The sequence below is a fragment of the Notolepis coatsorum genome, assembly GCF_963971535.1.
Source record: "Notolepis coatsorum genome assembly, chromosome: 14".
NCBI lineage: Eukaryota > Metazoa > Chordata > Actinopteri > Aulopiformes > Paralepididae > Notolepis > Notolepis coatsorum.
Genome location: NC_140178.1, coordinates 43,986,663 through 44,010,825, shown reverse-complemented (window position 1 = coordinate 44,010,825; position 24,163 = coordinate 43,986,663). Strand labels below are relative to the sequence as shown.

The following is a 24,163-nucleotide window of genomic DNA, read 5'->3' as shown; positions in this document are numbered from 1 at the left end:
TTGTTTCGTTTGTCACGGAAACTGGCTGCTAGAAGGTGGACCGACCAACTGACCAGAGCTGCTGGTTGCAGCTAATAAAGCAGGCAGGACAAACTGGTACATTGAAAAGCTTTACTGAAACCTGAAAAATAAAAACAGTAGGACAGTAAAAAAGAAGTGAATGTACTTCTGGTAAACTAAACAGCTTGTCTGTCAACACTAACAAAGACTACATTAGAGAGTCATTGATCAAACCACCCAGTTGCTGGGTTCAGCAGATTATTTAAACTAATCGTATCGGTCTTCATTGTAACAATTTATGGGTACGTACAGCATATTATTTGTGATATAAAACACAATTTAATAAATGCAGAGTTGAGTAGGAGGCGTAATCACGTGAATGTGACAGCGTTACTAGAGCTCCACTTCAGTCACTGGAAACTGTTGTTCTACACTTTCTAACGGGAGCTTAATATGTGCTAAATAAATGTGTTTAGTACAAAACCAGCAACAGATGAGTTGAGAAGCAACTGAAGCACCTACCTTTGATTTACCTAAAACTAGGCAACATATCAGAGTTCACGGTTCATCAGTGACGGTTCACGGTACAAAAACAGCAGGTTTGAGAAACCTCACTTTTAGCCCGACTCACCCGATGAAAGCATTTTGACATGACCTTCATGAGGGCATCTTCCTGAATAGATCAATCAAAAGCAAAGGGAGTTCTGAAAATCCAAGTGAAAATAATTAGGGAATTCAGTCAATTTTACTTACGTTGTCCTCAAAAGGACAACCGTTTGAGGTTGACAAAGACATAACTAACTTGCCACTATAATAAACGAGGTAAGAACTTCAAAGCACAGAGAGCCAACATGTTGTTAGCTAAGCAAGCTTATGGAATGGAATGTTGATGTAACTAACAGATCCACTCTACCAGTTATTTTGCTCATAGCAAAACATAGCCATTGGCTGCATATTACCAACAAAATACAGCTGTATTCATCACAAAGGTGGCATGGTTTTTGTTAAGCCATCAGCACAGTGGTACAAAACCAAAGGACATGACCAAAAAGTATACACCATTGAGGGGGAAATCCTGGGACAGACATTCTGGTCAAGGATAACATGTATGCCTTTATAAATGTGTGTGTATTTTGCGAGTGTCTGCATTTCCCCCAGACCTGGTTACTTCCTGCCTGAGGGCGGTGCTGGGGGGGCGAACTGGAAGGGCGAGTGACCCATCAGGCCCATCATGGGCTTTGGCTTCGTTGGGTTAAACTTCTGGGCCATGAGGGGCTGCGGGCCGGATGAGGGTGTTGGGGCGGCGGCCTTATCCCCTCCGCTGCTCCCCGACCCGGAGCCTGCTGCCCTGGAGCTGCTCCCCGACCCAGAGCCTGCCCTGGAGCTGCTGTGCTGCTTACTGCTGCTGTTATACTGGCTATAGGAGGAGCTGGAGGTGGAGTTAGAGCTGGAACCGTAGCTACCTCCTCCGTCCCTGCCCCCCCGGTCTCGGTAGGACGAGGACGACAAGGAGGAGCGCTCACCGTCCCGGCTGGTCCCTCCGCTGCCGCGCCCCTCTCTGCTGTAGCTGCCGCCGGCCCTGCGGCTGTCCTTACTGCTGCTGCCGCTGCTGCTGCTGCCGCCCACGGAGCGCATGCGCCGGTTACACTCGTCCTGGTACATCAGGTTGGGGTTGTTGGCGCTGGAGCTGGAGTTACCGCGGAAACGAGAGCGGACGCCTGGGGAGGGGATGAGATAAGAGACAGAGACAGACGGAGAGAGAGAGAGAAAATCACAGCTCAAAACCAACCACATTAACATCAGCCACCCTCCTAAGACAGCCGGCCCTTCTCACCTCCTCCCCCGCGGCCGGTGTCCACCAGCTGCAGCAGTTTGGGGTTGATGGCCTGCCGGGCCTCCTCCAGAACCCGGATCAGCTCCCGGGCCTGGCGGAGGTTGCCCGGCGTGAAGAAGGTATAGGCTGTGCCCTTGTTGGTGCTGCGGGCCGTGCGGCCGATGCGGTGGATGTAGTCCTCCGAGGAGTTGGGGTAGTCGTAGTTGATGACAAACTTGACATCTTCCACGTCTTTTGGAGTTTGGAGCGTAGAGTGGTGGTGGTGAGACGGAGGAGGGGGGGGGGGGGGGGGGGGGGGGTACGAAGGGTTGTTGATTTACAGGGAGGGAAAACAGAGAAGCACTAGTTAGGAGAAGTTAACATTGACTGAGAAAGAAATACAGTAACTATTTCATGGATTATATAATTATGCTCCCATATGGGAAAGCTGAGGAAGGAGCGTCTAGGGTTTGAGATGGTTGAAGCCAGAGAGTAAAGACACATCCCATCGTCCTCTCACTTACCTCCCCATCCGGAGACCATTCTGAATGAGGTCGTACTTACCATGCCGACTAGAAAATACCTACATTCTACAATAATCTCCCTAAATAGTAGACTAGATGCTAGTTGGAATGTCTGTCAGAATACGCCTAGTCAGGTTTGGGGGATTTGGAGAATTTAGACAAAACTGTACATCGAGATGGAGGAAAAAATAATCTTCCATAAAAAAGGCACAGTAACATCTAAAAAGTGATTCAAGCTAAATATAAACTGCATCTTTAGGCCAATGAGAGGTGTAGCCCTAACACTTTTCTGGATTTCTGACACATAGTTTGAAACATAGGGGTAGAAGAAAATCTATTTGGGGGAAATAATGTGATATCTGGTTCATTCTTTAAAAATGTTTAGGTGAATGTAGGTCTGTTTCTCATTACAGTTGACTAAGGGCTCTGAAAACACTGCTGAATAGAAGAAAAACATGGTCTCCTCTTTATGCGTCTTGATGAAGGTGCGGACGGATGGGTATAACGGGGGAAGGGAGGGGGGGTTGGTTGAGGTACTTACCCTGTATCAGAGATTTTAGAGACGACTTTACAAGGTTAGCCGTACCCCACTGTGTATCCCCCCCGTCCCTCGCCAGTCCTGGGAGGTGTGCAGGCGTAGCAGGAGAGTGCAGAGAGACCAAAGCGGTCCTTCCTTCCGCCTCGCCCCACTCCGCCACATTCCTCCCAACGCTGGACAGGTCCAGGCCGCGCAACTCAAGCTGGGCTGGGATGTCGGGTCGTTGTCTTTATTTACGATTTCATATCTCTGCCTCTTCGTCCCGCCACACCGCTCTCTTCAAGAGACGGGGAGACACTTTGAGGGGGGATTTTGTGGTGTTGCCGTTTCTGGGGGTGACGGGTAAGGGGCCTTGTTCGGGCCGTGTGACTTTTAGGGGTGGGAGGGCGGGCCTAAGCTATGTCAGATAAGACTTCCTTTAGCTTTTCTGACACAACGGGAGCTTTTATAAATTGCGGTGGTGTGGGCAGGGGCAGAAGTGGTGGGGTTTGAAGGTCTTGGTGGATGTGTATAAATTCTGAGGAGACACTCGGAGGACACTCTGGGAGGACTTATTCCAAAATGGCCCCCAGGTTCCTCCCAGAGAGAGAAACAGGCAGTCGTCTCCATGAGCCCAGGAATTCAAGTGCAGTAACAAGAAACAGACACTAGGGGCAGTGATGTGTGGATTTGTTGCTAAGGGGGCACCTCCAGGGGATTTCGGAGACAAGGGGCTGCGTCAAGATACATGTCCTGGCGAAGGACTAGCGGCTCAAAGAGCAACGATGAAATATTTACTCATAGAATTGCAGTGAACTGGTCTGTGCAGGACGCACATGAAAGAAAGAAAAAAAGGTCACAGGAGGGGGGGACGAAGGAAGACAAGGCAAGGGAGTGAGGACACAAGGAAAGCAGAGCAGACGGAAAGGGGTCAGGAATGGTATCAGTATCGGGGGAGAATTGGAGTTTGGGGAGGGGGGGGGGCTTGTGGAGAAAGAGAGAAGGAAATAGACTGAAATAAGGACATTGGAGGAAGAGGACAACAAAGAGATTAAGAAGAGAGAGACAAGGAGGGAGAGGAGAGAGGAGGGAGCAAAGTGGAGAGTTAGGGAGTTAAGGGAGGGAGATAGAGAGAGAGTTAGGGAGCGAAGGGAGGGAGATAAAGAGAGAGAGAGAGAGCTAGGGAGCGAAGGGAGGGACAAAGAGAGAGTTAGGGAGCGAAGGGAGGGAGATAAGAGAGAGTTAGAGAATGAAGGGAGGGAGATAAAGAGATAGTTAGGGAGCGAAGGGAGGGAAATAGAGAGTTAGGGAGTGAAGGGATGGAGATAAAGAGAGTTAGGGAGTGAAATAAAGAGTTATGGAGCGAAGGGAGGGAGATAGAGTTAGGGAGCGATGGGAGAGAGATGGAGAGAGTTAGGGAGCAATGGGAGAGAGATAGAGAGTTAGGGAGCGATGGGAGAGAGATAGAGAGTTAGGGAGCGATGGGAGAGAGATAGAGAGTTAGGGAGCGATGGGAGAGAGATAGAGAGTTAGGGAGCGATGGGAGAGAGATAGAGTTAGGGAGCGATGGGAGAGAGATAGAGAGTTAGGGAGCGATGGGAGAGAGATAGAGAGTTAGGGAGCGATGGGAGAGATAGAGAGTTAGGGAGCGATGGGAGAGATAGAGTTAGGGAGCGATGGGAGAGATAGAGAGTTAGGGAGCGATGGGAGAGAGATAGAGATAGTTAGGGAGCGATGAGAGGGAGATAGAGAGAGTTAGGGAGCGATGGGAGAGAGATAGAGAGTTAGGGAGCGATGGGAGAGAGATAGAGATAGGGAGCGATGGGAGAGAGATAGTTAGGGAGCGATGGGAGAGAGATAGAGAGTTAGGGAGCGATGGGAGAGAGATAGAGTTAGGGAGCGATGGGAGAGAGATAGAGAGTTAGGGAGCGATGGGAGAGAGATAGAGAGAGTTAGGGAGCGATGGGAGAGATAGTTAGGGAGCGATGGGAGAGAGATAGAGAGTTAGGGAGCGATGGGAGAGAGATAGAGAGCGATGGGAGAGAGATAGAGTTAGAGAGCGATGGGAGAGAGACAGACAGAAAGGTGGTTCCTCCAGGCCAGGACCCCTGGCAGCCAGGACCAGACATGACGTCCGCAGAGGGAGAGGCCGGCCGGCACAGCCAGCGGTGGGGGGTATCAGTGACTCATCGGGGGCTGCAGGGGGCAGTTCAGAGGGGAGCCTCCAGCATAGCCGTCCATGCCTGGTTTAGGCTGCTTTCCTTTCCTTCCTTACTTCCTTCCTGGCAGTTGTCTCTTTCACTGTCTTCTTGTAATGCACCACTGTATCTCAACTCTAGGGAGCTTTATTAAGAGTGCATCGTTGATCCAATTTAGGGAAAAATACGTGTTGTCTGACAAGCTAATCATAGATTGAATTTGCGTCGACAATGGTAGTGTAGCTTTGGAAAACCTATGCAGGGGAAAGTAATCCTAATCCCTAATCAATATATCAGAATATTGAGATATTGCAAACCGGTCCAAAAAGTCTCTGGGCAGAGTTGATCTCAAATGCTTAGGAATGGGTAGCTAGGTTTTTCACAGTCAGTCGTTGTTACTGGAGGTGTGTTGCATTACTGTGATAGGCTGGTGGCACGGCTGAGGGGAGCCCGCCCCCCTCCACACACCCCTCTTTGCCCTCTCAACTGACCTCCGCCCCCCACCCAAGGGTCAAATTTAGAATCCCAGCAGCAGCCCTCCCTCCCCCACCTCTGTCGCCCAGGCAGCCAGTGTCCTGGGAGGGGGGAGAGTTTGGTTTGAGGGTTCTGTTCTGGGTTCTCAGTAGAGACGGCTGTGTGTGGGATTGATTAATCAGGCCGTCTCTCCCCTGCTGTGTTTCTCTCCGCAACTCAGGTTTCGTTTAGTCATGCCTAGGTCCGGCTGCAGGCTCCCGAGGGCCTGTGTGCTTCTAGTTGCCGGAAGAGAAACTTGGAAACAAAAAGATTTAAATAAAATGAAAAGGAAAACAAATGAACACAGAATTAGGTTAAAAAAATATATTTGACTGTCATCTTGTAAGAGTGGTTCATCATCAACCAGACCCCTCACTTCACACTTCTAACATCAAGTCAAATCACTTGCCATTCCTGTGTCTATAGTACGTTGCAATGTCTCGTTCAATAGAACGGCATACAACTTAAAATTCAAGCCCAGTTCAAGCATGTTCTTCATATGATGTTCTCCATTGTGTATTGGCCATTCTATATATTATAATCATAGACAAACAGGTTGTGTGTGTCTGTGTGATGAAGTGGATGCGGTATTATACCATCATGTTGTACACTTCAACCTGGCTGTCATTTCAGCACCTACGTAGCTGACAGGTCTCTTAATATCTGACTGTATTTACTACATTTATGCCCTTTGCCTATTTGTAATAACATGTGGATGTTAACAAATTATTCAAGTGTGTGTGTGTATATCCACTGACCTGGCCTGTATGAGTTTGGCATCGATTTGGGTGCTCGGTATATATATGTGTGTATATTATCTACCACTGGATATATACCACTGACCTGTGTTTTGGTGTTGATTTGTGTGTCTGTCTGTCTGTGTGTGTATGTGTCATATCCATTCATCCGGCCTGCATGACGTGGTGCATGTGGTCATGCTGAGATGCACAGAATGGACCTACCTAAACCACGAGACGCCACATCAGTAGCAATGAGGATCGGAGCTTTTCCACTACGGAACTCTGCAACAACACAACAAATACAAAATCACATAGATAAGGGGACAATACAATGAACAGTCAACAAGGTAAAAACAGGGGGGGGCAGGTGGCGCACGGAGATTACGTTCGTCACCAACACCGGGAGACACTGGATTCGCCTGTTCGAATCCAGCTCCCGGCGTTGCTATCAGCTTGGCTGGCCTCTCACACTGATACAATTGGCTGTATCAGGGGGTGGGAAAGCTGAAGGGTGGGTCCTGGGCGTTGTGGACAGCGACCCCTACAGTTCGGTCGGGGCGCCTGCTCAGCAAGGGTTGGAACTAAGGAGAGATAGTGTGGCCTCCAACACGCTACACTCTCCCCGGTGAGAACCTGCGCGGCCAGGTTGGCCTGCCCCAGGCTGCACATGCGTCGGAGGAAAGCATGTGACAGTCTCCGGTCTCCCGGACCAACAGTAGGGGAAAGTACGCAACAACCAGGAAGGGTGGGATGGGAGAAAAATCGGGAAAAAGGAGGGGAAGAAAGATAATAAAAAAAGAAATAAAAAAACAAGGTAAAAACAAATGGACAAAACAACAGCAGTACATTTAATAATAATAATGGCTCAATTGTTCTAATCTTGTGTGTACCTGTCAGAACCCAGTCTCTCTCTGGTTGACTCTTGTCTCCATGGATACACATTGCCGGCCACCTATGGGACAAACCAATGACCCGTTAGCTAGATCAGTGGTGCCATGGATCCCTAAATTGCAATACATCAGGGACCCCCACCTGAGAAGATTCTGAACCCCCCCCAAGGACCCCACTTTGAGAACCACAGAGCTAGATAGTGTTCACGAGTAGTGTTGACCTGAGGCAGTGATGTCATCAACGTGTATATTTGTTGAGCTTTCGGTGCAAGACCTTCATCAGAACAGCAGCTTTACGCAAAAGAGATACGTTTGCATTTAATCTGATGTAGCATTAAAATGATTGGCCGTGTGATACTAGTTTGTTTTGTGTAAAATGTGACTACTCACCCGTCTCCTCTCAACCGTCTCCTCTCACTCTGCTACCTACTCCCCCGTCTCCTCTCACTATCCTACCTACTCCACCGTCTCCTCTCACCCTGCTACCTACTCACCCTCTCACTCTTCTACCTACTCCCCCGTCTCCTCTCACTCTCCTACCTACTCCCCCGTCTCCTCTCACTCTGCTACCTACTCCCCCGTCTCCTCTCACTCTCCTACCTACTCCCCCGTCTCCTCTCACCCTGCTACCTACTCCCCCATCTCCTCTCACTCTGCTACCTACTCCCCCGTCTCCTCTCACTCTCCTACCTACTCCCCCGTCTCCTCTCACTCTGCTACCTACTCCCCCGTCTCCTCTCACTCTGCTACCTACTCCCCCGTCTCCTCTCACTCTGCTACCTACTCCCCCGTCTCCTCTCACTCTGGTACCTACTCCCCTGTCTCCTCTCACTATGCTACCTACTCCCCAGTCTCCTCTCACTCTGCTACCTACTCCCCCGTCTCCTCTCACTCTGGTACCTACTCCCCCGTCTCCTCTCACTCTGCTACCTACTCCCCTGTCTCCTCTCACTCTGCTACCTACTCCCCCGTCTCCTCTCACTATGCTACCTACTCCCCAGTCTCCTCTCACTCTGCTACCTACTCCCCCGTCTCCTCTCACTCTGCTACCTACTCCCCCATCTCCTCTCACTCTGCTACCTACTCACCCATCTCCTCTCACTCTGCTACCTACTCACCCATCTCCTCTCACTCTGGTACCTACTCACCCATCTCCTCTCACTCTGGTACCTACTCACCCGTCTCCTCTCATCCTGCGCGTCAGGTCATCACAGCGCTTCTTGGTCTCCACGAAGATGATGGTCTTGTTCTCCTTTTCAGCCATGATCTCTTCCATTAGCTGGAACAGTCTAGATAGAGAGAGAAAGAGAGAGAGAGAGAGAGATAGAGAGAAAGAGAGCATCAAATGAGAGTTGTGGTAAAGAGACAAAACAAACACCTTTTTAACCATGTACTTCTGCACCCAATGTCACCGTGTCTACAAGACAAATTCCTGTCCATTTATTGTGCTTGGAGGTAATGAAGTGCGGTTCTGTTGTCCACTTTTGGGAGACGCAATAAAGCGGTGGGAGAAAGACGTGCTAATAATCAAATCAGTGAAAACAAAGATGTCAGCGACATCTCGTACTTGTTGTCCTTCTCTCCCTCCATGCAGACGTCCACTATCTGCAGGATGTTGTGGTTGGCGCTCAGCTCCAGCGCTCCCACATTGATCTGGACGTAGTCCTTCAGGAAGTCCTCGGCCAGCTGCCGAACCTCTTTAGGCCAGGTGGCGCTCCACATTAGGGTCTGTCTGTCGGGCTGGGGGAGGAGATCCAAACAAGTTTCAAGTTCAAGTTTGTTTATTATTTGTCACAACAAAATACAGAATAAAATGTAAGAGTAAAATGAGTAACAGTGAGGTACAATGCAGAGGTACAAAACTTAGGGTAGGGTGTAAATGAGGTAAGAATGTACAATGTAGTGCAAATCTCTTTAATAATAGATACATATAAAGTGTGTTAAAGTGTCTAAAGTGAATAAAGTGAGTGGTAAGGTGAGTGTTTGTTTAAAGTGAGTGTGTACATGTGGATGTGTGTGCAGTGTGTGTAGATAATCGGTTGTTACATAGCGTCATTGTCATTGAGCATCCTGATAGAAGGATAGAAGCTCCTTCTGAGTCTCTCTGTACTGGCCATGAGACTCCGGTAGGGCTTGCCTGACCGCAGCAGTTCAAAGAGGCAGTTGTTTGGGTGACTAGGGTCTTTGATTATTCTCTTACAATGTGCTTATATATTAATTAGATGCACGTTTAAAAATGATTTCCTAACTTGACTTTCACTCCTGTCGACAAACGGAAAAAAATTCAATTGTTAGGGATAAACCTATCATGAGAGAGCACATTTACGGAGGGCCTAAAAGCTGGATTCTAATCAAAACATTAAATGATCAATTTAGTGGCATGAATGGGCATATTAGAGCAGAATGGTGGCAAAGAACATTTGAAGTTATGATGATGACATCTGAACCAGGCGGCGGGCTAATGGCATTGCATCAGCTGCACTACTAACAATTATTCCATACCACTTAACATCCAAAAATACAAACTATCCCTTTAAGGTTGGAGACAGAATAGTTACACATGTCCTAGGGTAAATGATAAGTTACAACGTAACTCTTAAGTAACAACTGAATAGTTACACATGCCCTAGGGTAGGTGATAAGTTACAACGTAACTCTTAAGTAACTTTTGCAACACAGTAATCCAGTAGAGCCCTAATTTATTGATATATTTCAATATCGATCTAGCTTACTATAATGCGCTACAATACCAAGTGGCTCATGCCAACCAACAAGCGAATGCACATGTCCAAACTAGCTACAGTATGTTATGCCCTAAGTAATCATGGTGTAACCAATTTTAGTAGCTGATTTAGTTACAGACTAAGTTGTAACTCATTTCCCTTGAGCAAGGCACTTAGCCGGTTCGAGGAGTAGGCGCTCCAAACTGTTAATGCGTGAAACTGTAAAGGCCAAATTATACTTCTGCGTGGGCTGTCGCGGCTCCTTTCTCCATCATACTTACGTCTTTACATTTACATTTAGTAATTTAGCTGACGTCAAATAGTGCCGAACTTGAGTGCTAGTCTTGAGTGCATAGTAGTATAGACATAATTATTAGCATAGATAAGATAAGATATTCCTTTATTGCGTCACCTGGCGTACAGTACAATTTTTGGCTACAGCTGTACATAGACCACGCTGTGGCCTTCGGTGAAGCATCAGCGCCACTTTGACGTTACAAGAATAAAAAAAATAGTATGAAACAGTTCATTCCTTAAAAAAAAGAAGCTAGAATGATCAGTCAACCTTCCCTGGTTAAATAAAGGTTATTCTATTTTAATTGTTTATAAATAGCTCACCCTGATCTGATCGACAATCTTGCGGATCTGTGGTTCAAAGCCCATGTCCAGCATGCGGTCGGCTTCATCCAACACCAGGTAGGTGCAGCGCTGCAGGTTTGTTTTGCCGACCTCCAGGAAGTCTATCAGACGACCAGGGGTGGCGATGCAGATCTCAACACCTAGGAGAAAAGCAGAGACGCACATTTAATCCTCCTCACAGAGACTATGCTCATATAGTATACAGGGTTGATTGCACATTGCTCAGAGACCAGGTCAGTGTTGAAGAGAAAACTAGAGGATGAATGGCCAGCCGCCCAATATAAAGACTTTGGTCCTCATTCTCGAATGGACTTACGAGAAAAGTTACGCTTTAGGAGTGCGGAAAAGCAGTTGTAGATAGGACAGACTGGTGTGCGCCCGTGTTCTAAGGGCTTCATTTGGGAGAAATCATTTGGTCATTGCCTTCACGTTGATTCTACAGACATCCTCGGATTTTAATAATTATAATAATAATAAATACGACAATATTTGTATCATTAACAATTAAGTTTTACATTTATAGTCATGACTCAACTATATATATATAGATATACCCTATATATCGCGTTCCAGGAAATACCCCAGAACATTCTGCTATAACGTTCATATTTACGACGCTATAAAATGGGAACGTATTGATGAAAAAATTATTTATTTAAGGCATATTGAAGGGACAGTTTATAGTGTCAATTGACAATGAAAATGGACAGATAGCAATAATATAAAGTATAGATTTAGCTCTACAAACAGCCTCACGCACAATGAAAGTTTGTTTTGATATGCTGGTTGTATAGAGTGGGCCCCGTCTAATCTCAATGGCCCCGAATGTGTTAAGAGAATGTTCGAGAATGAGGTCCATTGATGAGAGATTCATTGGAAGGACTCCTTTTTGTATTGATGCAGCGGAATCATGGAATCTCTTAGAACGTGACCTAAAACTGAGTACTCTCGTCTCTTTTGGATGGCTTAGATTCTTAATTAATAACTACGTCCTACGTTAACTTGCTTTCTTTGATGCGCTATTGCATACGAGTTGTATTTATTTTTGACTGTGTGTTGGTGATTGATTTATTGTATGTTTGAAATTAGGGATGTCCGATATTATCGGCCGATATTGGCATTAAAATGTGATATCGAAAATGATCTGTATCGGTTTTAAAAAAATATTTTTTTTTATTTATTATTATTATTATAATTATTTTTTACATCAACCTTTATTTACCCAGGCAAGCAAGTAAGAACAAATTCTGATTCTATTTATTGTCAAAAGTATGCATAATGTTGTGTTAATTCCACGACAAGAGATATGTAATGTTAACCCATTCTCCGCCACCACTTTGATTCGTCCTAAACCGTCCTCTGCCAGCTCTATTTGTCTATCAATGTGTGCAACAGACTGCTGCAGTCTTTTTACCAGTCTGTTGTGGCCAGCATCCTCTTCTATGCTGTGGCATGCTGGGGAGGCTACATCAACTCAAGGGACACCAACAAGCTCAACAAGCTGGTGAGGAAGGCTAGCTCTGTGGTGGGAGTCGAGCTACCTAGACTTGAGGTGATGGCAGAGAGGGGGATGATAAGGAAGCTGGCTGCCATCATGGAGAACCCCTACCACCCCCTCTACGACGAGCTAGTCAAGATGAGAAGCTCGTTCAGCCACAGACTCATTCCCCCCCGACACTCAACTAACCGCCTCGGACAGTCCTTTATACCAGCGGCCATCAGGCTCCACAACAGTGGGCAGCGACTAGCAGCCTCCAGGCTCCACAACAGGGGGCAGCGACAGCGACTGCTACCAGACATTGACCTGGGACTTATAGGAACCCAAGGAGGACAACCTACACTACCTTAGGCTTACTGCACCTTATGTGGATACTGTGATACTGTGAATAATGTATATTTCAGTGGATACCGTGATACTGTGAATAATGTATACTCAGTAGTAGGGGTGGGACGATACATCGATCCAGATCGATACATCGATGTAATTATCAACGATCGAATCGGATCGATGCAATGTAATAAGATCGATTCATATCGATACTCTTATTTTGAAAATCCTGTGGCGAGTCTCATATCCGCCCAAGAACAACAGCAGTAGCTCAGTGTGTGTAGACGTTACAGCATAGCATTCTCCCTTTCTGTGTGTGTGTGTGCGCGCGTCTTTGGAAAGACCAGATGAGGTCAGAGGAGTTTGATGTTTAAATGTTATTTAAACATAAACAATATAATACATAATAAATGTAGGCCTATACATGATCATGCAACATCAACAAATTGTTGTAGGAACGGTTTGGGAGAGGGAGGTAGGGAGGGGTTTTAGGTTGTGAGTTTTGAGTTCCAAAAAATGGAGCTTAAAGTTTAAAGCTCAATATATCAAAACGTGGCACTTTACAGTGAACAGGAGGTCTATTTGTATTAAAAACAATAGATTGATTTTCCTTTAAATGTCTGGAAGAGCTCAAAAATACAAATGTCAAATGATATTTTCGTTACCTTTTTTTAGTTGATCTAAATGTTACCGATTGTGTTAAATGGGCATATGATATCATCTCATATCGATTGCAGGCACCTGAATCTAATCTAATCGTATTGTATCGTGAGAGACTTTGTGATATCGGCAAATATCGTATCGTTGTCCAAAGAATCAATATCGTATCGTATCATGATGAAACTGGTGATTCCCACCCCTACTCAGTAGATAGTAAATTATAACACTACCTTATGCATACTGCACCTTATGTGACACTGTGAATAATGTGAATATTTCTTCAGCTAGTCAGATAGTAAATTATATTGACCATATTGACCAAATTGTTTACACTGCCTGTGTTGTTTTTACTACCTGTACACTGTGTTGTTGTTTTACTACCTGTACCCCCCCCCCCCTCCCCCCCATGCTGCTATGATGCCTGAATTTCCCCAAGGGGATCAATAAAGGAATATCTTATCTTATGGAGATGTTCACCTACTTTGCAGGGCTATAACTTTTTAAATTGTATTGCTAAATTGACATTACTATGGCCCATTCAACATCAATTATCTATCGTTCAGGATGTAGGAATGTTTTACTTTTTCATTCACACATTCATACTAAAATACTGTCTAGAGTATAAATATGTTTTTATCGTTTTCTGCTGTATTTCATAGAACGTGAGATATAGCCATTATGCATATATAAGATCATCAAATGCAGTTTGATAGCGATTGACGCCAGATAAAAAATTTCAACTGTACATGATCCTAGACATTATGACTTATCATCTGATGTTGACCGGAGGGGGGGGGGGGGGGTCGTTGATAATACAATGACCGACGTTAAATGATTCATGTTGTATGGGTGATATATAGATTAGAGCAGTTTGTATGGTTAAGCAGTTTGTATGGTTAATAATAATCAAAAACGCTGAAACCAACCGCAGCTTCCTCTTACCGTTGGGTGATCAGCATGGAGCAAAAAGATCGCTATTATGGGATGTTGATCTAGATGAACCATTTCCGGGTTGTATAATACTATATACGTCCAAATAACGTTGTTTATCGAGTTATGGCAACGTATCGATTATCCAGTGTGTCCAGATGGAGTCCCGCGAGCGATAGCGAGTGGCAGACGGAATAGGGGTGACACCAAGCACTTCCGGCCCCACTTCCGGTTTGGCAACTCGCCGATCGGCCACCAGGTGGCGGTATTGAAGCGCTGGAGAGTTGAGTGGAGATCTACAGCACCAGTCATGACTCCGTGGGTGAAATGTGAATACCATGACGAAAATTTGAAATATTGATCTCGATGACGGCGTAATCCGTCATTGGCAGATTAAGCATGGCGAGGAATGACGTCTTAATCCGTCAATGGCGGAGAATGGGTTAATTACCTGAAATTATTCAGTTTTTTGGGGGGGGGAAACCCTGCATATATCGGTATCGGTTGATATCGGTATCGGAAATTAAGAGTTGGACAATATCGGTAAATCGCATATCGGTAAAAAAGCCAATATCGAACATCCCTATTTGAAATTGATTGTGCATGTTTTGTAACCTCATATGCCATGTACACTGCATACATTATGTCATGTACATTGAAAATGGGGGTCTCCCTCAATGACTCCTGAGTTTAAATAAAATGTATTAATTATAAAAGATTATAATTTCTCTGTCAGGTAACTAATACGTGATCCATACTTATTACACAGCCGTGTTGAATACTCGACTCTGATTGGTCAATGAACATACGTCTCCTCAGATTCTATTGATTTCTAATCAAATGCACATCAGTGCAACCAAGACCCTCTTCAGTCAGACATCAGCTAATGCACTCGGTATCGAGTGCTGTGAACTTTAGTCTGCACTGGTCAAGAGGCGGAGGACTGAGTGTTGGGCGAGAGGATGAGCAGCTCGTCGAGGCGCTAACATACTATTGAGTGGGCGGAGTCCTTTCAGTCCCTTCACTTCAGGTTTAGGTTTACTTTATTTGTTCAAGGGGGACAGTGTACATTAATAAAACATTTTTCCAAAAATGTAAATGCACCCAATTTTAGCCAAAATGCTCATTTCCATTGGCAGTTCCCCTGCCAGAAGGTACAGGCTAAAATCCTGTGTAAAAAAAAGGGTTAGCAATAAAAACAGAATAAAATAAAATCAGAATAAAATCAAGATAAATAACATTAGAATAAAAACACAACAAAAGCACATAGACATAGTAGGGATACAGGTCACAATACAGTCATGGACACAAGGACAGAGCACATAATGACATATTAAGAGACCCAGACATAGACAGACGCACCATATCCACACACACACACATACACACTCACTAACCACTCATCGTTCAGTGTGAGTGATTCAGAGTGATTCTTTGCGAACGGATCGGTGAGCGATTCTTTGGAATGATTCAGGAAGCAAATCAAATGGAGAGATTTAGATTCGCCATAGGCAAATGTAGTGAAGGGATTTGACAGACTCTGCCAACCCGAATGACTCCAAAGAATCGCTCCCTGATCCATTCTCAAAGAATCACTCTGTGTCTGGCTTGTGAATGTCAAGAGCCAATCGGAAAGACCTTTGCAAGCCATTTGTGGAGTTTATGGATATATTACAAACATATCTCTAACAACAGTCGCGTTGTAGATGTGAAAGCAAGACCCTCATCATGGCAGTTTGCAGATTAGATATAGTTAATTATTAGCCTACTTTCAGCTACTGAATGACTCAACCCTGCCTACCTGAATATTAATAATGTCAACAATGTTTTTAAGATATCACTTATTTAAAAACAATAATAAGCATTTGGCTTTAGCCAATACAAAACTGCTTAAAATGTTTTGAATTACTTTTTGTTTGTGCATTCTACTTTTGGAACAATGTACCCACAACTACAATTTACTACAAATTTAACAAAAATGTTAAATGTTAGCTTGAGTATTATTCTGATCATATGTTTCACTTTCAGCACTTTGAGCTGCATGACATGTATGAAAGGTGCTTTATAAATAAATACTTACTTACTCTCCACTGTTATCTCCTCAACTACAGTCAATAATATCCAACAACTCAAATCGAATCACATTTATCAAACTACATCTTATCCAGTGGGGTCCACAGCCTAATCTGGATCAATTCTGGGGTCCTTAACTTAAACTTAAACTGTGCAAGAAAACGGTTTAAACACTGCTGGTATAACTAAGCTACAGAATTTATTCAGAAATGTTCAATACAGGGGGCTGGGTGGCGCAGTGGGCAAGGCGCTCGCCACTAACGCAGGAGATACTGGTATCGAGCCCAGCTCTCGGCGTTGCTACCGGCTTGGCCGGCCATCATACTAACAATTGGCAGTGTTAGAGGGTGGGAAAGCCGGTGGGTGGGGATTGGACGTTGTGGACAGCGACTCCTACAGGTCGTTGGGTGACGCCTGTACAGCAGAAACAGGAAACAGGAAGTATCGGGGGCAGCGTGAGCCTTCCACGCGTTACTCCTCGCCACTGAGAGTTCGAGCTGTCTGGTGAAAAGATGCAACAGGCTGCCTCCTCATGTACCGGAGGGGACACGTGATGCAAGGCTTCTATCCTCACTACAGCCGACCAGTGGGAGGCATAGTCTAGCAACGTTCAAGACAGGGGAGGGAAGAATTGGAATTACGAAATTGGGATGGGAGAAAAATAGAAAAATAAGGAGAAAAAGTGGTTAAAAAAAAGAAATATTCAATACATACAGTATATATATTAGGGCTGGTTGATTATTGGACGTCCCATGATGAAGACCGGGAGAATGCGACCCTCTCTGTGCGGCCCCTTTGCCTCAAATAGATCCGCTATCAGCTCCATCTTTAATTTTTCAAAATGTTCAGTTGCTATCGTTATCAGCTCTATCTTTAATCTTTCAAAATGTTCAGTTGCTATCGCATGCACTTATCTGCGTTTCACTATGCATATGAGTGCATGCCTACCAATTGTTTGCCTGTTTTACTGCAAAACTACTATCACCGACATCTAAGAAGGGAGATCCGCCCTTGAACGGCCCTTCTAAGGTTTCTCTCCTCCACCTTGCCTGTGGTGCATTTTTTTCCTATTGCTAGGTTTTAGTGAGTTTTTCCTTACCTTCGCGTTGGGTATGTCTGGGGGAGTGTTGCATTTTATTTTGCATTTATTTGAAATTTTTTGGACTTTATGGTGTTCTTGACTTATTGTGATGTTTCTTCTTGACTTGTTTATTCTGCATCGAACATTGTACATATGTCTAAACTGAACACTGTGACCTCATTTTTTTTTACTTCTAATTTTACTATGTTATTTTATTTCATACTTATCTTGTCTTGCACAGTCTCTGGAGCGCAACAGTAAGAAGCATTTTGTATAAAAGTATTCTGTACTTCTGTATGACAACTATTAAAGAAACTTGAAACTTGAAACTTGAAACTTGTTTTAAGAAGACGTGTCCGGCCCATGGGGACATTAACGTGTGTTGTCGGGCCTTACAAATAAATTTGATTTGATTATGACAAAAATCATAATCACGATTATTTTGATTGATATTGAAATGCCAATTATTAAACACGATTACTCATTGATTTGAGAACATCACAGGGCTTGATGCTTACTTTTCCCCCCAAGGAGCACATAAATGAAGCACTAATTTAGAAAAAAACGTAAATGAAAACTTTTAGGAGCACAGTGGAAAAGGTAGGATTGGGTATCTTATCTTTATCCTGCTTATCGAATCTGGTTCTGGTTCTGCTAATCAAATCTCTGTTCCAATTCTAATATTTGTGGTGGGGGATAAAATTAAGAACCAAAACTATTCTACCTGGCAGATTTAGGCTATGGTCAGTAAATGAACGATGTTTGGCAGGTATCTGTGTAATAAGCAAGATAGTGTGTCTGACTCATAACCACCAAAACCTGCAAGGATGTATATTATGCCCGATAGGGTACAGACACTCACCTGCACCTTGTGTATACCGTTTACTTTTACTCATGGTATATATTCAGATAAAAAAATATGTAATTGCCTGTTTATTGTAACATATATTATGACTGGTCAGCACCTTTGTTTGCACTGTTTATATTAAATTGTATTGCCTATATAATATATACTCTTATTATTATATACTATATATTATATGTATATTTCTTCTATTACCCTACCCATACCTGTACCCCACCGCCCCCACACTGCTATGACACCTGAATTTCCCCAAGCGGATCAATAAAGGAATATCTTATAAGTCTGCAGTGTCTTGAATCCCCCTGCTGGGACTCGTTCTGCGATAACGACCGGCTCGCTGTACATCATCTCTGACTTAGACGGAGAGAGTCTGAACAGAAACCGCAAGTCGTCTTGCGGTCTCACTTTTAATTTTGCGTTTAGACTAGTGTTTTCGGATGGAATTCTGCGTGCAGACGAGGCTGAAAGACTCGAGACGACGGAGCCCCGCTGTCACACGATTGGCGCAGATGTCACATGACCAGAAACGTCAGTGGCCAATCAGATCGCCTCAGGTCGTTGAGACAACCAGACGTGCTGTGAAGACCCGCCCTACTCTGCCTCTGATTCGCAGACTGTGGGTGGGGAATGTGATTGGACCAAAGCAGAGTCACTCACAGACAGTGGGTCCAGTCACTAATAGTTGTGATAGCCGCAGGACAGATTATTGTGTATTTAAAAGTACTGCCAATGTAGCCTTCAGGTGATCGCCATGGATAGAATCAGACATGCTTTGTTTACGCTTCTAGGCTACTGGCGCATGCCTGTGATGTAAGCAGTACGTGCGACGAGAGCCTTGACAACCCTTTCGTCATTGTTTTATGCGGTTTGACAGTTTAGATGATAGCGCAAAGGTTTATCGTTTCTAGGAATTCCACCCTGGAAGGTGGTCTCACTTTTTTGCGGTTTCCCCCCGTAAAAACGCTGTTGCCGTATAAACAAAAGGCACATCCGAAAAAATATTTTTGCGGATTCACCTGCTAGCGTTTCCGTCTAAACAGGGCACATAACAAGGTGGATGAGTACTCCTCACCTCTCTCCAGATCACGTATCTGGGGTCCCTTGGGAGCACCACCGTACACACAGGTGCTTTTAAGGCGGGACGACTTGCCATAGTCACACGCCACCTGCTGCACCTGCTGGGCTAGCTCTCTGGTGGGTGCCAGAACCAAGCACTGGAGGGAAAAAAAACAGATACAAAATTAAATCCTAATTTATTTACACAATACCCAGTTTATATTTGTACTTATAATACTTTAAATGTTCTTTCATTTCCACCTGGAACCACTGACAGAAATCGATTAACAGCACCATCTAACTAAAATGGAAGGAATGTCTGTCTGTCCTTCCATTTTCTCGAGAACTGTTCATCCGGTTGACTTCACATTTGGTGGGTGTGTTGCTGAGGACCCAATAAAGTGCAGTGTGAAGTTGATTGGATGAGCGGTTCAAGAAAACGGGAAGCAGCAATATCGGGGGCCAAGCAATCGGCCTGTTTTGAATGGGCAATGTTTTGAATGGACACTGCACTAGTGCTATAAATAATAAAAGCTATATTTTCTGTTAATATTTTTTCCTGTTTACTTACAATGGGTCCATCTCCTCGCTCCAAGTAGGGCTGGTGGTTGATGTGCACTATGGCAGGCAGGAGATACTGAGGTACAAGAACACAGATTTAAGGGAAGACTACAATTAACACAAATAATCCCCTTCCATTGAGCCAAACAAAACAGTACTCTTCGTTTACACGATTCTTAGGCTACCCATTATCTCTATCATGCTAATGACAGGAGACAAGGAGGGAAGGTGCCTTACTGATAGCGTTTTCCCAGAGCCGGTCTGAGCGATGCCCACCATATCTCTCCCACTAAGGGCCAGAGGGAAGCCCTGAGCCTGGATGGCAGTGGGCTCCTTGAAATTCTGTTGCATCAGCACATCCATCACATACTCTGGGTGAGTAAGGGGGGGGGGGGGGGGGGGGGGGGGGAGTACTTCAGGTTATTATAGTTTTAATGGACAAACATTGAAGCAGTAGTTTTTAAACTTTTTGTGATGTATCTTCCTTCATACTAAATTAATAAAGTGTCTCCAAGAGTAAGACTTGATCCATGGAACACTACAAAGCTATAAACAATCTGTTGGACTGTGGTGTCCTACCCTCCCACCACATTTATAATATAAAGAAAAACTAAAAACTGTCTATACGGTTAATCTTGGTCAAAATGGCTGAGATAATAAACAGGATATAAACATTTGCTATTCATAATTTTACAGGTACATTTTTCCATTCCAAAACTACATCATGGAGCTTTAAGGGTGATGACTGCATATTGGTAAATTAGCTGCCAAAAAGCTGAAAACATAGAATTTACCCATCTCAAACCCTGCCCTCTTTTCTTGATCCTCCAATCACAACAAAACTTTCTTTGTCTGAGGGAAGCAATCTTCAACCGTGATTGGAGGATCAAGCAAAGAGGGCAGGCTTGGGCACCCAAGTGGCGACCCATGTAACGCGCTGCGTCGCGAAGCGGCCGACCCGGGTTCGATTCCTGGACCCGGCGTCCTTTGCTGAATGTCCTCCCCCCGCTCTGTCTCCCGTTCTTCCTCTCTCTCTCTCTACCGGACTGCCCAGTAGTACAAACAAATAAAAATATACTAAAAACATAATATAAAAAAAATGTATATATATATATATATATATATATATATATATATATATATATATATATATATAAAGAGGGCAGGCTTGAGATAGAATCAATTGAGTGTACACAGGTGCAGTAGTCGCTCTCACAGATAAACACATGCGCATGTTAGATCAATAACTTCAGTGTAGTTCTTTTGAAAGCGTTTACAAATACTTGTACTTACGCGGAAAATGCACCTGGTTGAAATAATTGACAGGTTTTGGGCAGCCTGTACCCCGGATGGTGATTTCCTTTTTCCTACGTAACTCCTCCACATCATACTAGAAACACAAAACATACCCATACATTAAAACCCCACAACACATGAAATCAGGGCTAGATAGATCTTTGGTTCCAATTTCGATATTGAATTTTTTTATATAAATTATTTGTAAAGATTGAACTAAAAGCAAATGACTGTTTGAACAAAATATGAACTGCAAACACAGAATAATAATAGAGAATAATGTTGGCTATACATAACAATGGGAGAGAATACATAATGTATGGATGTATCTTACTAGGCCTACCTCTAGTTCCCAATGGGATCATGTATAAAGACAGAGTTGAGTGTGATGTGACAGGAATACCTGGCTCAGCCGCTGCACCTCTGGGAGTTCCTTATAGAAGTTCTTTTCGAACTTCGGCAGTTCGTCCAAATTCCATTTTTTCTTTCGCAAACGCTCTCCTGGGTTCCCAAATTTCTTGTTGGGAGGACCGCCTCTGCTAGAGCCAAAACGAGGACGTCTGCGAGGCGAATAAATCACGTTTTATTATTAGATTTACATGTAGTCATTAAGCTGACGCTGTTTTATCCAAAGCGACTTACAAGTTCTGTACAACCAGTAAGCAGGAAGGGTACAACTATGACACAAACATCTCAAAACAAGCTAGTCAGACTACTGCTTGACCTGACTCCTAGAACCCACCTCACCCCTGCCCACTTTGACAACCTAGGATGGCTTAGAGTAGACGACAGAGTACAGCAACTTGCAATGGGCCTGGTCTACAAGATACACTACGCGACCAAGGTACCCATGTACATGTCAAAATACTTCCCAAAGGTCAGTGAATACCACGATCACAACACCAGAGGGAGCTCCACAAATCATGTAAAACCCAGATTCGGCTCAAACAAGGGACTAAACACGTTTCGCAATTATGCCACATCAATGTGGAACGCCCTACCTAAAGCTGTAAAGGAATGTGAATCACTACCCACTTTCAAAAACACTCTCAAAAAACACCTACGTGAGACTGCAATTCGAAACTGGCCCCTACAAATGTCCTAACCTAGTTGTACAGTAAATGACCAAGTAAGGCTTTGTCAGTATTCCAATGTACAGTGTAAAATGTGTGTGTGTGTCCCCTACCCAACCCCCCCCCCCCCCCCCCCCCCACCTCCAATTTACAGCCCTCACACACCCAACCCCACCCCACACCACCCAACCTCCTCCAATGTACAGTTTCTACGCCAAATGTATATACACTCTTTTTCTGGACACTTTTGTATCAAAAACAGTACTGTATTTGCAAATCTGATATGTCATAAATGTATAGATGTAGCAGTACTGTCTATCTGTATGTCATGTATGTCATATATATGTTATGATGAATTGAAAATGGGGGACCCTGATGTAAACAAGACGAAAGTCTTTCTCTGGTCTGCATCCCCTTAACAATTGTATGTATTGAGCTGTACTGTACTGTACCCATTCTGCAATCTGTTAATAAACTTTTCAATCAATCAATCAATCAATCACAGCTAAGCCATGTCATGATGTCATATATGTTGTGTATGTCATAAATGTCACTATAAATTGAAAATGGGGGATGAATGAATGAATGAATGAAAACTTTATTAACAGATTGCAGAATGGGTACAGTGCAGTACAGCTCAATACATACAATTGTTAAGGGGATGCAGACCAGAGAAAGACTTTCGTCTTGTTTCCACCAGGGTCCCCCATTTCCAATTCATCGTAACATATATGACATACATGACATACAGATAGACAGTACTGCTACATCTATACATTTATGACATACCAGATTTGCAATTACAGTACTGTATTTGTGATACAAAAAGAGTCCAGAAAGAAAAGAGTATATACATTAGGCGTAGAAACTGTACATTGGATTGGGTAGGTGGGGGTGGGACTGTACATTGGAGGTGGTTGGGGGGGGGGGGGGGGGGGGGGGGGGGGGGGGGGAGGGGGGGGGGGTTGTGTTCGGACATTTGTGTTCGGACCCTGATGTAAACAAGACAAACGTCTTTCTCTGGTCTGCATCCCCTTAACAATTGTGTGTATTGAGCCGTACTGTATTGTACCCATTATGCAATCTGTTAAATAAAGTTTTCATTCATTAATTCATTCAAGAGTAGTCACATTATTAATTTACATCATGTAAGTTAGCTGAGATGTTTTTTTTTAACATAAAATATAATTTTCAGTAACGTTGGCAAATAACTACATGTCTCAAAAATCCGAGTTATCGAGCAAACAACCGCGACATGTATTCAGCCAACTAACGGTAACGTTGGCTCATTCGGTGTTTACATTACTTACCCCCTGTCGCGACCACGGTCTCGGTCTCTGTCTCCATACGAACCTCTCATTTGACCGTCTTCTTAGTTATAGTAGCTAATAAAGTATGCAGTGAAGACAAGCTGGTGAACTACAGCAGGCACCAGTTTAGCTGTGGTTAGTACACAATGCGCGTCTCGACTGTCGGCCTTGCTATCTTTTGGTGATGACTGATATACTATAGAGCGAAAGAGCCCACTGGCCTGATAACGTTAACGTTAGCAGCTAACTCAAGCCTAAATAAATCGTTAGGGTTGATCATTTCTCAACTAACGTTAATTCAAAGATAATACAATTCTGGTTCTAGCGTAACAACAACGCAAACGTGTATCTAAAATCGAAGTAATATGGGCAAGACGTAGGTAGAATAACCTGAAGATGTTTTTTGTCTGCAAAGGAGACGACTTCTTTTTCTTGTTGTAGATATCCGGCAGACTAGACGTATTGCTGCCCTCCATTGGTCGGAAAGAGCATAACGCAAATAGCAGGCCTTGCCAGTTCTCCACTTGCACAATCTGAAAGTAGCCACTTCCGGTTGCCAATGGCACTTCCTGTCCCATCCAAATACATTGGTTTTAGCTACTTTTCTCCCCTTATTTAAACAACTTTGTCGTCACAGAGAGGCAATGAAACGTTTGTATTATTATAGTATAGAATGTATTTAATAAGCAAACGTTTGTCAGCAGGGTTTTTGGGCTGTATTTCATGTAAAAACGTTTACTGTTAGTTTCCTTGCTCAGCCAGCATTAGCTAACAGAAGCTAGTGTGAATATGTTCTTTTCCACACGTAAGCACGGAATGTAGAACTAGTGTACGCACAGGGAAGTCGGGATTCATCACACGGTGCGTACGCAG

At 44.2% G+C, this 24,163-nt stretch overlaps 1 protein-coding gene across 1 annotated transcript; it reads right to left on the bottom strand.

The window, feature by feature from the left end:
* Position 1: 1 nt before the first annotated feature.
* Positions 2–23,601, bottom strand: ddx17 (DEAD-box helicase 17). Its single transcript, XM_084328744.1, has 13 exons — positions 23,291–23,601; positions 21,311–21,467; positions 20,905–21,001; positions 19,849–19,982; positions 19,622–19,687; positions 19,067–19,208; positions 10,537–10,697; positions 8,763–8,935; positions 8,374–8,484; positions 7,196–7,257; positions 6,528–6,587; positions 1,835–2,065; positions 2–1,718 (listed from the first exon to the last, which is right to left on the bottom strand). Exons 1-13 carry the CDS (start codon positions 23,338–23,340, stop codon positions 1,165–1,167), a joined length of 1,998 nt encoding a protein of 665 aa, XP_084184870.1. The 5' UTR covers positions 23,341–23,601; the 3' UTR covers positions 2–1,164.
* Positions 23,602–24,163: the final 562 nt, after the last annotated feature.

Excerpts from the sequence above, each read along its gene's own strand:
- ddx17 (XM_084328744.1), bottom strand. The coding sequence starts at position 23,340 with ATGAGAGGTTCGTATGGAGACAGAGACCGAGACCGTGGTCGCGACAGG. Across the intron at positions 19,983-20,904 it reads CAACCAGGTGCATTTTCCGC|AGTATGTGATGGATGTGCTG; the intron begins GTAAGTACAAGT and ends TTACTCACCCAG. Across the intron at positions 8,936-10,536 it reads AGATTGTCGATCAGATCAGG|CCCGACAGACAGACCCTAAT; the intron begins GTGAGCTATTTA and ends CTCCTCCCCCAG.